Consider the following 15,788-nt stretch of genomic DNA (forward strand, 5'->3'; position numbering starts at 1 on the left):
GTGCTGCAGGCACTCTTGCTTGGCTTTCAGAGTCCTTGCACCTGGAGATTGTATGTTATGCCTCTTAGTACTTTCTGCTTGCCTCTGATGGGGAAAAGAGAAAGAAGGGTTTTTAAGATGAACCTGGACAGGCTGAGCAGTTACAGCCCGGCCATTTTTTTTCCCTGGACACTCCAACTTTGGAATTAATGTCTGTTACTGTCAGAGGGAGACAAAGTCTGCCCTGGTCCTGTAAGAACTATGCTCTTAACTGGGACAAGTGATATCTACCTGGTGCAGGTGCTGGGCTCTCTTTGCTGCGATTTTATATGCTCCCAAGTTATGATTTGCACAATCATCTTTGATACAGGCTTGCTTTGTTTTTTTATTTCTCCTGTCCCCACCTTCCCTTCCACTCTCGCAGCTTGGTAGAAACACCCTGCCCCCAGCCTCAATCCAAAACCAGGTATTACTGGTGTATTAATGTAGCTACTGGTTCACATAAGTAGTTCATGCCTCTCATCCTGCCAAGATTTTCCAGACACCTTTTCCTAGTCAACTTGACTTAACCTTGTACTTGGTTTTGGAGTTGTTTCTATTCTTTCTTGTGATCCTGGCATATAGCTCCAGACAATGATAACAATTTTATTTATTTATTTATTTTGGTGGGGAGAGGAGGTACTATGTCAGCCCCCTATTTCAGTCTCCCACCCTTTAGGGAGTGTTTTCTGTTCTTATTTCCAAACCAGAACTTAATGCCCAAGTGACACATCTTATTTCTAATCCTAGTACTGTTGCCTTTAGCCATCTGTTATATGTTTTGCATCCATACCATCATTGTTTGTCCTACTATGGCTACCAGAATTTTGAAAATATTCTTAAAGTTGGTTTTGTCGAGGCCAGAATTGTGGCATAGTGAGTAAAGCTACCTGCCTGTGACAGTGGCGTCCCACACGGGCACCAGTTCGTGTCCTGCTGCTCCACTTATGACCCAGCTCCCTGCTAATGCCCTGGGAACCAAGTGTTTGGGTCCTTGCCATCCATGTAAGAGATCCAGATTAAGCTCCTGGCTTCTGGCTTTGGCCTGGCTCAACCCTCTCTGTTGCAGCCATTTGGGGAGTAAACCAACAGATGGAAGGTCTCTTTCTCTCTGTGCCTCTCCCCCTCTCTTTCTGTAACTCTTTCAAATAAATAAATAAATGTAAAAAAAAAAAAACACAAAAAACTAGTTTTGTTTATATCACTGATACGTAGTTTGCAGTTGGGATGGGGAAGAAGAGAAATTCCACCTAAATGCATCCTATTATTCTGACCAGAGTATTTAAGTTAGTACTTTAGAAATGTAATTCCATGCTGTTACGGAGCTTTATCAAAAGAGGAAACAGGTGAGTGTTGGCGGACTTCTCATGGTTTCCTCAGTGTTGTTTGGGTAGAGAAGTGGAGATGGATTTGGCAGACTAGGAAGATGGCAGGGATCTTTATCATGAGAAAGGAAGACAGGAGGAGCCATTTGGGTAGAAGTGGAATGAAATATTTTATCAAATTTTTAATGTGGAAGGATAGGGAATATTTTTTCTGACAGCCAGTTGAAAATAGTAAAGCACTTAGGAGTATAAGAAATTGAGACTATAATGTCTGTATCTTAGCATCACTAGCCAATGGGTAGTTGCTGAAACTAAAGATGTGAATGAAATTACTTGGGGAGTAACTAGAAAGCAAGGGAAAAGGGCCTGATAATGGAACTCATAGGGGCTGTCATCATTTATAGGCAGTAAGTAAAACCAACAAATCAGATTGAGGAGGAATTGTCAGGAAGTAGAAAGACCAAAAGAGAAAGTTGAAAGAAACTCATACAGTGGAATACTGCCCAAAGGAGAGTTGTTGGCATTAGGGGCTGCAGAATCAAATAAGAGTACCTAGTGTCCACTGGAGTTCATCATTAGAATAGAAGCCCGTTGTAAAGGGGGTTGGATATAAGGAGAGGACAGAGAGGGGCCCATAGTTGGGAAGCAGTCAGGGGAGAGGTGTTCATTTGTATTTTGTCAATATTTTTTGTTTTGCTTTTTAAGTTGAGGAATACTCACTTGGTTATAGCATTTTGTAAAATCTATCTCATTTTTTATTTTGTTGCACTGATTTGGGCTTTTATGTTTTTTTTTCCAAGAACTACATGGATTTTTACTTTTCTAGCATTTTATAAGCTGCTTTTTTGTTTTAGTTTTCTATGAACTTTAAATAGTTTATTAGTTCTTAAAAATTATCCTTAACCATTCTGAAAGCTGAATATCTGCATAGTAGTTAGACAGTGTTCAACCAGATAATGTGAAAGGAAATCAGTGATAGGTATTTTTTCTTTATTCTTACTCTATTCAGGGCAGCTTTTTTTTTTTTTTTCATTCTATCCACAAACCCACTAAGTCTTTCAGAAGCTAAACAGGCTCTCCCTGATGCCCAGCAGGTGCTTCTAGAAGGGTCTCATGTTACCTGGTAAATTATACAACCATTTATAAATGCTGTGAAGTTTTACAGTTAATTAAGCAGTATCATTTTGTAATGGATTATCCGGATTTATTAATTTGTTTTTTCAATTTGGCACTGTGTCAATAATGCACTTAGTGTTCTAAAATTGGTAATGCGTCTCCTTAAACACTTATTTCCAAGGACAGGATAACCATAGACATAGGTGGCAGCCTACAGGCTATGTTGGTAAGGAGCCTCATGGAGTCTGCTTAACTAAAAATAGCACCCCCACTGACTGACTTGCTTTTTTTAACCTAAGCTAAATTTTTATTATTAACATTTAGCAGATTAATAATATATCTAGTTCCATTGTTTCAGATAAGTGATTATAGAACTATATTTTAAATAGCTTGACCAAATCCTATAAAAGGAGGTAGGATTCAGATCCTACCAGTTTAACTCTGTCCTGTGTTTCTAATAGTTCTCCATACTGTCTTTAGCTGTGTTAATTAGCTAAAGGTTAAAGAAGGAGCACGTGCCCTGTCTTCTCTCCCTTAAATAGCTGTCCTCTCTCTGGTTATCTTTTCTGGTATGCTTCATTTTCCCCCTTCTCTTCACACAGTTATAAAATGGAAAACCATAGTATATAAATGATTAATAAAATTTTTGTGAAGTTCTCTAAAAAATAAAAATGAAAACGAAACAGGCTTTGTGGCATAGCAGGTTAAGCAACTACTTGAGATAACTTGCATCCCATATCAGAGTACCAGGTTGGGATCCCAGCTTCTAATCCTGCCACTTTACCTGGGGGACAGCAGATGATGTCTCAAGTGCCTGGATCCTTCCCATCCACATGGGATATACAGAAGCAAGTAGTTCCTGGCTCCTGGCTTTGGCCTGGGTCAGCCCTGGCTATTGCAGGCATTTGGGAGAAGTGAATCAGAAGATCTCTATCTTCCCTGCTCTGTTACTGCCTTTCAATTTTTTTTTTTTTTTAATGGAAGATAAAGTACAACTACAGCCATTATTCAGCACTGATGAAGTTAATTGAAAGAGTAAAAAAAGATTTATTTAACTCAGAAATGAAAACCAATGAAATTGGCTTTAAACTATATTAAAAATGAATACAGAAAGAGCCACTTTTCTGTTGGAAAAATGGTTAAAGAGAAGAGGACAAACAGCCAGAGACAAGTCACAATGTGAGGAAAGAAATTTTTAAAACATAGAACGTATAGTAGTACAGAGAGCCAATGCTATTTTTCCTGTGACCGTTAAATATTTGAAAGCCTGACCTTTCATGAAGGTTTCATAAATGCTAATTTTTCCTTAGAGTTGCAAAAAGAGAGCATTAGAGGCAGAGAACAGTTTAGCATGCTTGACTATTTTATTTCAGGTTAATGCTTAAGACATGGTTATCAGGAAGTATATGGTCTTTTAGCCTTAAGATGAAAATCTGTTGTTGTTTTTTTAGTATCATTCTGTAGCCAGACTTATGGAACCACGGTGCTGACATTGCATACTGTGTCACTATTTGTTATAATTGTAGGTCTCTCTAAGTGGATTTCTTCCAAAGCGTGATGCAGACCACTCTTTGACAAGTCTTTCAACTCCAGAAAGGAGTTTCATCTTTATAAACAGTCGACCAATACATCAAAAAGACATATTAAAGGTAATCTTTTTTAGAAAAAAATATCACTTGAGTCAAAAATTAAAAACTAGGTCTGCTATTTGTTACAAGTACTTCTAAGAATTTGCTCTAAAATAAGGAAAGGATACACAATTTATTAAGCACAGTGCTTAATAAATTACATGTAATGTCTCACTCTTCATAACAATTGTGTGATGCATTATTATCCTCATTTATAGTGACAGAACAAATGTGAAATGGCGGGGCTGGCGTTGTGTAGTGGATAAAACCACTACCTGCAACACCCATATCCCATATGGGCACCAGTTCAAGTCCCGGCTGCTCCACCTCTGATCTGTCTCCCTGCTGATGGCCTAGGAAAAGAAGCAGAGGATGGCCCAAGTGTGTGGGTCCTGCCACACATGTGGGAGACCCTGATGAAGCTCCCGGCCTCTGCCTGGGCACTGGCCATTTCAGCCATCTGAAGAGTGAACCAGCAGTGGAAGATTCTCCGACCCCCTACCCCCGCCCCGCCCCCTCACTCTGTAACTGTAACTTTCATATAAATAAATCCTTTTTTTAAGATGTTAATTGACTTTCTACGCCACAGAGCTTGAGAGTAGCAGAGTGATTTTTAGCCATGAAGCCAGTTGAAGTGGATGTGCAGGCCCTTCAGATGAGTATTATTACAACTTAGCTTTTGCTTTTCTCAGAAGTGGCCACATCTACTCAGTTTTTTACTTGAATTTGCTCCTTTTTGTAATATTTTAATGTTGGAATTACTATATTTACATGGTATTTTTGTCTTTTATTTATAACATCTATTTCCAGTTAATCCGGCAGTATTACACTCTGAAGTGTCTAAAGGAATCTACTCGTTTGTATCCCATTTTCTTTCTGAAAATTGATGTTCCTACAGCTGATGTGGATGTAAATTTAACACCAGATAAAAGTCAAGTATTATTACAGAATAAGGTAACTTTTTTCAGATCATTTTTACATGGTTTATGCTGTTTGTAAACTTAGGGAATCCTGATTGTTTTCATATAAAAATATTTGCTTGTGTGTATATTTTTCTCTTGTTATTTAAATGTTATTTATTATTTTCATAACTTCCTCTAACATGTGTTAATTTGTGTTTTTAGGAATCTGTTTTAATTGCTCTTGAAAATCTGATGACAACTTGTTATGGACCACTACCTAGTACAAATTCTTGTGAAAGTAATAAAACAGATGTTTCCTTAGCTGACATGGTTGTTAGTAAAACAGCAGAAACAGATGTGCTTTTTAATAAAATGGAATCATCTGGAAATAATCATCCAAATGTTGATACTGCAACCATTTCTTTTCAAAGTGATGTATATAATGATGAGTCTGGTGAAGGAACTAATCTTGGTTTAAATCAGCAGACAAGTGTTGGTGACCATTGTGATAGTCATTTTAGTAGTGAAAATGCTAGCATTGGTAAGAACACTAGAAATGCATCCCAAGAAATCCCAGTGAATAATTTATTGTGGGAAGATGCACAGAGTGAATATGGTGAAACTTGTCTTGTGGGTTCTGTAAAGCACACCCAATCAGAAAATGGCAGTAAAATCCATACAAATGAAAGTGAGAGACTTGAGGAGGAAGCAGTTCCTGAGAAGTCTTTGGAAATTTGTGCAGATGACTGGAGCAAGGGAAATGCATTTAAGAATTCGATGGGAGAGAATATTGAACCTGTGAAAATTTTAGTGCCTCAAGAAAGTTCAGCATGTAAAGCAAGTGATAATCATCATCCAAGCCCTGAACAAAAGAAGCTCAGTGAAGGTCCTTCTAACAAAAAAGCAAATGTCATAGATAACAAATCTGGACAGCTTACAGCTTATGATTTAATTAGCAGTCGAGTAATCAGGAAGCCCATGTCAGCAAGTGCCCTTTTTGTTCAAGATCACCGTCCTCAGTTTCTCACAGAAAACCCTAAGACCAGTTTGGAGGAAGCAACAGTGCAGATTGAAGAACTGTGGAAGACATTGAGTGAAGAGGAAAGACTGAAGTAAGTTTCCAGAGCTTGCATGTGACCTGAATGTGCAGCTCTTCCCATCCTATATGACTCACTGGTTGAAAAAAAAATTTTTTTAACTACTTATTTATGGAAAAGTAGAATGGAAAAGACCTTTTGGTTTGGCTAGAGTACCTTTCTTGGTATCACATGTATTTGTTGAGTGAGAGTTTTTTCTGTTTGGGGATTTGTAGGTTTTTTAGTTTCTCTGGAGAGGGAGTTGTCTTGTTTTGTTTGGTATAAGCCTTAACTGCTTTCTGATTAAGTTTCTTATTAAGGTTTTCCATCCTTCATCTCAAGTTGAAACCACCATTTTGTCCTGTCTTTGTTTCATGTTAGAGAACTTTTCTTTGGCAGTACTTTAAAAAAAAACTTGCATTACAGCATAAATAACAGTACTGTGTTTTAATATCCTGCCTATTTCCATCCTTAAATTGGTCTCCAAAATACATAACACAAGAGCTGGGTTTGCCTACAGTTAAGATACCCACATACCACATTGGAGAACCTGGCTTCCATTCCAAGTCCTGGGTCTAGTTCCTTACTCTAGTTTTCTGCCAATGCAGACCCTGGGAGATGGCAGTCATGGCTCAAGCATTTGGGTTCCTGCCACCACGTGGGAGACCTGGATTGTGTTCTTAGCTCCCAGTTTTAGCCATGGCTTTGTCCTGGATCAGCCCCAACTGTTGCATGTGTTGGGGAAGTGAAATAGTAGATAGCAGTAGATGGGAAATGTTTCTATCTGTCTCTCTCTTCTTGCACTTCGGAAATAAATTTTTAAATGAAAAAAAAAATTCCAATAGCCTTTAAATAAAAGGTGACACGGTGCAAAATATTTTACCATTTTTGTAGATTAAGTTAGTGGTGTTAATACTGTTTATATTCAGGGGCCGGTGCTGTGGCATAGCAGGGTAAAGCCACCGCCTGCAGTGCTGGCATCCCATATGGGCGCTGGCTTGTTCAAGTCCTGCTGCCCCACTTCTGATCCAGCTCTCTGCGATGGCCTGGGAAAGCAGCAGAAGATGGCCCAAGTCCTTAGGCCCCTGTACACGAGTGGGAGACTCAGAAGAAGCTCCTGATTCCTGGCTTCAGATCTGTGCAGCTCCAGCTGTTGTGGCCAACTGGGGAGTGAACCAGCAGATGGAAGACAGAGCTTGCTCTCTCTGCCTCTCCTTCTCTCTCTGTGTAACTCTGACTTTCAAATAAATAATTTTTTTTAAAAAATACTGTTTATATTCAGTATAACTCAAAGCTTACTTTTTTTAAAAAAAGATTTATTTATTTATTTGAAGGACAGAGTTACAGAGAGGCAGAGTGAGAGAGACAGAAAGTGAGAGAGAGAGACAGAGAAGTCTTTATCAGCTTGTTCACTCCTCAAATGGCTTCAAACGGCCAGAGCTGGGCCAAATCAAAGCCAGGAGCCAGGGACTTCTTCCTGGTCTCCCACATGGGTGCAGGGGCCCAAGGACTTGGACCATCTTCTACTGCTTTCCCAGGCCATAGCAAAGAGCTGGATTGGAAGTGGAGCTGCCAGGACTTGAACCAGCACCCATATGCAATGCTGGCCCTGCAGGCAGAGGCTTTACCTGCTAAGCCACAGTGCTGGCACCCTCAAAGTTTACTTCTAAAATTTATTATTTCTTGGCAAGTCATAAACTGTAGTGGGAATTTTTTATATGTAAATATGTGATTTAACTCTGATTAAAATATTAATTGCTGTTTATATATCAGGTGATCTGAATAAATATTCCCAAACAATACTGTGGGAGTTTATAATTGACTTAGGGGATGCATAATATAAACAAAATATTTTTGGACGGCTTAGCTCATCAGAAAATTAAAGAGTAGAATTACACCCTAACTATATACTGTCATCTAAAGCATCAAAAACCTGGAAACAATTATCAATGTAATTCATCATCCAAAGTTTATATTTGGTGATAAACTACATCATGAGGGTACTTCAAAAAATATGTAGAAAGAAATAAAAGATGTTTATTTGGGGCAAAAATGTTTTGAAATCCATGCATTTTTTTCTTAAAGATTTTTATTTTTTTAATTAATTATTTTTTTATTTATTTGAAAAGCACAGTTACAGAGAGAGGAGGAGGGAGAGAGAGATCTTCTGTCTGCTGGTTCACTCCCCAAATGGCCACAGTGGTTGGGGCTGGGCCAATTTGAAGCCAGGAGATAGGAGCTTCTTCCAGGTCTCCTGTGTAGGTGTAGGGGCCCTAGCACTTGGGCTATCTTCTTTTTTATTTATTTATTTATTTATTGACAGGCAGAGTTAGACAGTGAGAGAGAGAGAGACAGAGAGAAAGGTCTTCCTTTTTCCGTTGGTTCATCCCCCAAGTGGCCATTACAGCGGGACGCGGCCGGCGCACTGCGCCGATCCGAAGCCAGGAGCCAGGTGCTTCTCCTGGTCTCCCATGCGGGTGCAGGGCCCAAGGACCTGGGCCATCCTCCACTGCACTCTTGGGCCACAGCAGAGAGCTGGACTGGAAGAGGAGCAACCGGGACAGAACCGGTACCCCAGCCGGGACTAGAACCCGGGGTGCTGGCGCCACAGGTGGAGGATTAGCCTAATGAGCTGCAGCGCCGGCCTTGGGCCACCTTCTGTTGCTTTCACAGACACGTTAGTAGGGAGCTGGATCAGAAGTAGAGCAGCCAGGTCTTGAACTGGCATCCATATGAGATGCACATCACAGGCGGAGGCCTACTCTGTCACAATGCCAGTCTCTTTTTTTTTTCATAGTACATATTTTCAGTGAACATTTGAAGACCTCTTGTATATATGGATTTTTGCATTTTTTCTTTTAATTGTATTTTCCATTAACATTTTGAAGTTCTCCTCATACTTATCAAGTTTTTCTCATTTTTTATTAACTCATTCAGTCTTACAAAGATGTAATCAATTTAGAATATTACCCCCATTAACACCTATTCAGAAAGACTCCGTAAATTTCTCTTTCTCTTCAGCTTTTATTATTATTATTATTATGGGAATGGCTGTTGTGTTCTCTTCTTCTTTTCCAAATATGTATAAAAGTAAACAAACATGGCTTGCACCGTGGCTTAACAGGCTAATCCTCTGCCTTGCGGCGCCGGCACACGGGTTCTAGTCCCGGTTGGGGCGCCGGATTCTATCCTGGTTGCCCCTCTTCCATGCCAGCTCTCTGCTGTGGCCCAGGAAGGCAGTGGAGGATGGCCCAAGGGCTTGGGCCCTGCACCTGGATGGGAGACCAGGAGAAGCACCTGGCTCCTGGCTTCGGATCAGCGCGGTGCGCCGGCCGCAGCGGCCATTGGAGGGTGAACCAACGGCAAAAAGGAAGACCTTTCTCTCTGTCTCTTTCTTTCTCACTATCCACTCTGCCTGTCAAAAAAAAAAAAAAAAAAAGTAAACAGTACAATGAACCCATCACCCTGTTTCACCAGCCATCATCTCATGCCCAGTCAGTCCTGCTCATTCAGACCTCTACTCACTTGCCCTTTCCTCATTATTCAGAAGAAAATTTAGGCATAATATTGTCTATTTCATAAGCACTTTGGTATGTGTCTCTAAAAGACAAAGATACTCATATGTTAGATATACCCAGAAAACAATTCTCATACAACTTTTTTAAAAAGCTGAATTCATTTAGAACCAAGTATTATTCTCTTCTTTCAGTTATTTGTTGAGGGCTTTCAATGTTTAAACCCTATATGTTCTTACCAGTCATTTCAATTATAAATAAAACCTGTTTTCTGTTCTCATCAATGATGCAGTCTAGTGAGGAAGATTCAGTTAAATAGCTCTCAGGATGTGATGATGGTTTTTTTTTTTGTTTTTAAATACTTTCTTATTTATTTATTTGAGAGGTAGACTTACAAAGAGAGGGGGAAAAGAGAGAAAGATCTTCCATCCACTGGTTCACTTCCCAAATGCCTGCAATAGCCAGCGCTGGGCCAGTCTGAAGCAAGGAGCCAGGAATTTCTTCCCAGTCTCCACGCAGGTGCAGGGGCCCAAACACTTGGGCCATCTTCTACTGCTTCCCCAGGCCATTAGCAGAGAGCTGGATCAGAAGGGGAGCAACTGGGACACAAATCCGTGCCCATACGGGATGCCGGCTTAGCCTACTATGCCACAGCGCCAGCCACAATGATGGTTTTAAGATAAAGGAAATATAGGAAGTTATGAAAACAGCACTTGGACTTGATCTCATCTATGAACAGGAAATTGCTTCCATGAATAGAAGTTAAGCAGGAGGCCGGCACTGTGGCGTAGCAGTATCGCATATGGGCACCAGTTTGAGACCTGGCTGCTCCACTTCTGATCTCACTCTCCGCTATGCCTGGGAAAGCAGTAGAAAATGGCCCAAGTGCTTGGAACCCTGCACTCACGTGGGAGACCTGGAAGAAACTGGAGAGACGCAGAGGAAGCTCCTGGCTTCAGATCAGCTTAGCTCCAGCCATTGCAGCCATCTGAGGAGTTAACCAGCTGATGGAAGATTGATCGATCGATCAATTGATCTCTCTCTCTGCCTCTGCCTCTCTGTAGTTCTGCCTTTCAAATAAATCTTTAAAAAAAAAAAAAAAAGAAAGCAAAGAAGGAAGGAAGGAGGGAGGGAGGGAGGGAGGAAGGAAGGAAGAAATTAAGCAGGAAGTCTTTAGGAATTGTCTAGGTAGAAGGAATAGCATGCAGAAGGTCCAGTAGCTATGCGGAATATGGTGTTGTGGTGGAGCTGAAGGATGTCCTCTATGAGGGAGCACATTATGGCACAGCAGGTTTAGTCGCCACCTGCAATGCAGCATCCCATACAGAGCGCAGTTCAAGTCCCGACCACTCTTCTTTAGATCCAGCTCCCTGCTATAATGCCTGGGCAAGCAGAAGATGCTGGCCAAAGTACTTAGGCCCACGTCACCTAGGTGGGGGACCTGGAAAGAGGTCCTGGCTTCAGCCTGCCTGAGTCCCAGCCATCGTGGCCATGTGGAGAATGAATCAGCAGATGGAAGATCAGTTTCTCCCTTTTCTGTCACTCTGCCTTTTAAATAAATAAAAAATCTTTAAGGAAAAAAGGAAAAGAAATGCCCTCTATTACTGAAACAGGTAGGAGGGAGTGTAGTAAAGAAAGATGAGGAAGGTAGGATCCAGACTTGGAAGGTTCTTTTGAGCCATAATCATTGAATCAATCCTAGGAGCAGAATTTTTCAGCTGTTAAGCCTGTTGAAAGCAAAGGACAGGGGCGCCGTGGTTCACTTGGTTAATCCTCCACCTGCAGCACCAGCATCCCATATGGGCGCCGGGTTCTAGTCTCGGTTGCTCCTCTTCCAGTCCAGCTCTCTGCTGTGGCCCGGGAAGGCAGTGGAGGATGGTCCAGGTCCTTGGGCCCTGCACCCGCATGGGAGACCAGGAAGAAGCACCTGCCTCCTGGCTTCGGATCAGCGTAGCTCCGGCCGTAGCGGCCATTTGGGAGTGAACCAACAGAAGGAAGACCTTTCTCTCTGTCTCTCTCTCACTAACTCTGCCTGTCAAATAAAAAAAAAAAAAAAAGAAAGAAAGAAAGCAAAGGACAGACAGACTGTAGGGGTAGAGGACACTTCTGTTTTTAGTTCTTCCTTTCTGGATTTTTTTTTTTTATGGTCACCTTGCTTTTTTCATACTTTCTTTGAAAGGATTAGGATCCAGATTTGGCTCATGTGCCTCAGCCACTGGGTCTCAGAGCAGGTTAACTTAAACTTGCATTTTGGGTAACTATAAATGTATCTCTATTTAAAATAGCTAAGGGTAATTGCGATTGGGGTGTTACTAGAAATGGCAAATAAGCTTTATAAGTAAAATATACTCTTTAGTCTCAAAATAGCATTTGGATCGACTACTGATCAAATCAGGATTCATATTTTCCATTCAATTTCAGAATCTCTTAATATTAAGTACAGAGGTAGCAGCTGTTTTTACTTAACGTTTACTTAATATTCCTTCAGACATAACTTTTTATATTTCCCAAGAAACTAATCAAATTGACTTCTTGAGCAAAGCAAAAGATTAGTACCATATTTAAAAATTTGCACATTATAATTAATTACAAATGGTGACCTTTGTCTTGAACTCATTTTCCACCACACAGGAAAAATCTTGAATTTTAAATGTCCTAAGAGCTAAAAATACTCATTTCTAGTACCTGTTGGAAATAAACTATTAAAAATCATGTGTTTAATGTAGCTGACCCAGAACTTCAGATTCTAAGTAGAATTGGCAGGAAATAACCTTAAAAATTGTTACTGTGGCGTGGTAATTAACCAAAAGAAGCATCTTCAATCTAGTCTGCTGTGAAACAGGTATTTGTTATATTCTCCAGCTAATGTTTCTTCTTTCAACAAGCATACTACTTTGCATGGCATGCTATATCTCTTACCTCTTAATCTTAATTTACTACAGTTTAATTTACTACAGTTCTCTCAATATATCATTTTTTCTCCTAACATACATATTCAGGTTTCTCCTTTAAAATGTTCTAAGAATATTACTTCTAGTAGAATTTATAGCCAGTTTCTTTTTTTTTTCTTTTCTTTTTTTTTTAACTTTTATTTAATGAATATAAATTTCCAGTGTACAGCTTATGGATTACAATGGCTTCCCCCTCCCATAACTTCCCTGCCACCCGCAACCCTCCCCTCTCCCGCTCCCTCTCCCCTTCCATTTGCATCAAGATTCATTTTCAATTCTCTTTATATACAGAAGATCAATTTAGTATAAAGATTTCAACAGTTTGCACCCACATAGAAACACAAAGTGAAACATACTGTTTGAGTACTAGTTATAGCATTAAATCACAATGTACAGCACATTAAGGACAGAGATCCCACATGAGGAGCAAGTGCACAGTGGCTCCTGTTGTTGACCCAACAAATTGACACTCTAGTTTATGGCGCCAGTAACCATCCTAGGCTGTCGTCATGAGTTGCCAAGGTTATGGAAGCCTTCCAAGTTTACCGACTCTGATCATATTTAGACAAGGTCATAAAAGACAGAGTGAGGATAGTAACCAATGATCCTAAGAGTGGCATTTAAGTAGGAGGCTAGAAATAGTGTTAATTGTCTAGTCTCAAATTTAAATTATCCATTTTGAAATCCCCAATTAGTTACCAATCTTTAGTCAGTCATGTGTCCTATTCATTTTAAGATTTGTATTTTTTGATCAGAAATAGTGGCAGCAAATATTTTATCACCATTTACCATATACCACACTATTCTAAGCACGTAACGCATTGTAACTCATTTTATTCCTCACAACAAAACTATGAAATAGTAGCAGATTAACCATGTATAACAGATGATATACTGAGACAGAGAAAGATTAAATGATTGGCATGGGTTTACAGAGCTACAAGTGGCAGAATTAGGCTAGGCAGACCCTCTCCAAGATCTGTCTCTTAACTACCACACTCTGCTGAACACACAGCAGTAGCTTCCGGTTCTGAGTGTGCACTGCAGTCACCTGAGGAGCCTTTAAAGACAGAGCAAGGAGTGGACACTTAGCCTACGAAAAAGACAAGACTTCTTCACATTCTACCCAGTATTGCTTTCTTTTTTTATAAAAAAAAAAATTATTTTATTTATTTGAAAGAGTTACAGAGAGAGGCAGAGGCAGAGAGAGGTCTTCCATCCACTGGTTCACTCCCCAGGTGGCTGCAACGGCCGGAGCTGTGCTTCCGAAGCCAGGAGCCAGGAGCTTCTCCCGGGTCTCTCACATGGGTGCAGGGGCCCAAGGACTTGGGCTGTCTTCTACTGCTTTCCCAGGCCATAGCAGAGAGCTGGATCGGAAGAGGAGCAGCCGCGACTAGAACCAACTGCCCATATGTGATGTTGGCGCTTCAGGCCAGGGCATTGACCCACTGCACCACAACGCCGGTCCCTCTACCCAGTATTTCAAAATGTCCAATATCCTGTACCTTCGAAATGGAGTTCAATTAGATGGTACTGAAAAAAGCATTTAGCTATGCTGAAACTATCACAATTTTAATCATATACTTTCTACTTTGTGTAATGACTGATTTTCCTAGTATTTTGTTGCTAAATGGAGTATTAATGCTTGCAAATTTTCTTTTGTACTGCTCAGTTGTTTATTCTATGTTGATGTTACAACAAATATATAAATAACTGTTTGGATCTAGAATGACTCCAGTCATTTCTTCATTCTCTCTCTCTCTCACTCTCACTCTCTATCTCTGTGCTCTCATACATTTTTAAAATGTTTTTTAAATTAGGTAAAACGTACCCAGTGTGAATTGTAGTATGTTTCCTTTTCGTAAGTGGTGTACGCTCCTATAACCACCACCCAAAATAAAATACAGAAGATTTTCATCATTCCAGAAAGGTCCCTCATGCCATCTCCTAGCCGGTCTCCGTGGGCATTTACTGTTGTGGTTTCTCTTACTTTGGCTTGGTGTTGCCAGCATTTAAAATTCATGTATTAAAAAAAAAAAAAAATCATTGGCTTACTTACGTTGTTGAGTCTACCTGCAGTTCCCTTTTTAGTAGAAGAGTAATACTCAGTTGTATCAATACATGAGTATTGCTTATTCAATATACAGTTGATAGGCATTTGGGTTGTTATGAGTTTGGGCTATTATAAATAAAACTGTGTTGTTTCATTTCCAAATATTTTCTGAATAAATTATTGATTTTTAAATTTGTCATGGGCAAAGAAAATACTCAATTTTTTTTTTTTTTTTTGACAGGCAGAGTGGACAGTGAGAGAGAGACAGAGAGAAAGGTCTTCCTTTTGCCGTTGGTTCACCCTCCAATGGCCGCCGTGGTAGGCGCGCTGTGGCCGGCGCACTGCGCTGATCTGATGGCAGGAGCCAGGTACTTCTCCTGGTCTCCCATGGGGTGCAGGGCCCAAGGACTTGGGCCATCCTCCACTGCACTCCCTGGCCACAGCAGAGAGCTGGCCTGGAAGAGGGGCAACCGGGACAGGATCGGTGCCCCGACTGGGACTAGAACCCGGTGTGCCGGCGCCGCAAGGCGGAGGATTAGCCTAGTGAGCCGTTGCGCCGGCCGAAAATACTCAATTTGATTCCAGTCTTTTGGAATGAATTAAGAATTGAGACCCAGCATAGCATCTATCTTGATGAATGTTCTGAGTTCACTTAAAACACCTGAATTGTACAGTTGCTAGATGGTAGTATTCTAAAATATCAATTAAAATCAAATGGTTGATATTATTTCCTATGTCTTATAGCTGATTTTTTTGTTGTTTTTAGTCTAATTTTTTCAGTTATTATGATAAGATGTTGAAGTCTTGATTCTGGATTTTTACTTGTAGATATGTAAGGTTTTGCTTCATGTTAAGTTAAAGCTGTTAATTAGGTGCATAAACATTTGTGACTGTTACACCTTTGTAATCACCCTTTTTGTCAACATGAAATGTTTCTCTTTTACTTCTGATATTGAAATTTACTTCGTCTTACATTACACAGCCTCTCTGGATTTCTTATGCTTACAGTTTGCACAATGTGACTTTTTTTCTTCCCTTCCTTTTTTCTTTCCTTCTCTCCCTTTCTTTTCATTTGAAAGGCAGAGAGAGATTTCCCATCTGTTGGTCTTCTCCCCACATAGCCCACAAGAGCCAGGAGCCAGGAGCCAGGAACTTAAACTGGATCTTCTAACTGGGTGGTAGGAAATCTACTTGAGCCATTACC

At 40.3% G+C, this 15,788-nt stretch overlaps 1 protein-coding gene across 2 annotated transcripts in view; it reads left to right on the top strand.

Annotated features, from left to right (window-relative positions):
- The window catches only part of PMS1 (PMS1 homolog 1, mismatch repair system component), a 102,766-nt gene that overhangs the window by 73,609 nt on the left and 13,369 nt on the right, over positions 1–15,788 (top strand). For both annotated transcript variants that reach the window (XM_062189157.1, XM_062189166.1), the window contains 3 exons: positions 3,986–4,108; positions 4,898–5,041; positions 5,212–6,101. In XM_062189157.1, the coding sequence (XP_062045141.1) occupies positions 3,986–4,108; positions 4,898–5,041; positions 5,212–6,101 (1,157 nt within the window). The remainder of the gene's footprint in view (positions 1–3,985; positions 4,109–4,897; positions 5,042–5,211; positions 6,102–15,788) is intronic.

Source organism: Lepus europaeus, chromosome 1, assembly GCF_033115175.1.
Source record: "Lepus europaeus isolate LE1 chromosome 1, mLepTim1.pri, whole genome shotgun sequence".
NCBI classification, from domain to species: domain Eukaryota; kingdom Metazoa; phylum Chordata; class Mammalia; order Lagomorpha; family Leporidae; genus Lepus; species Lepus europaeus.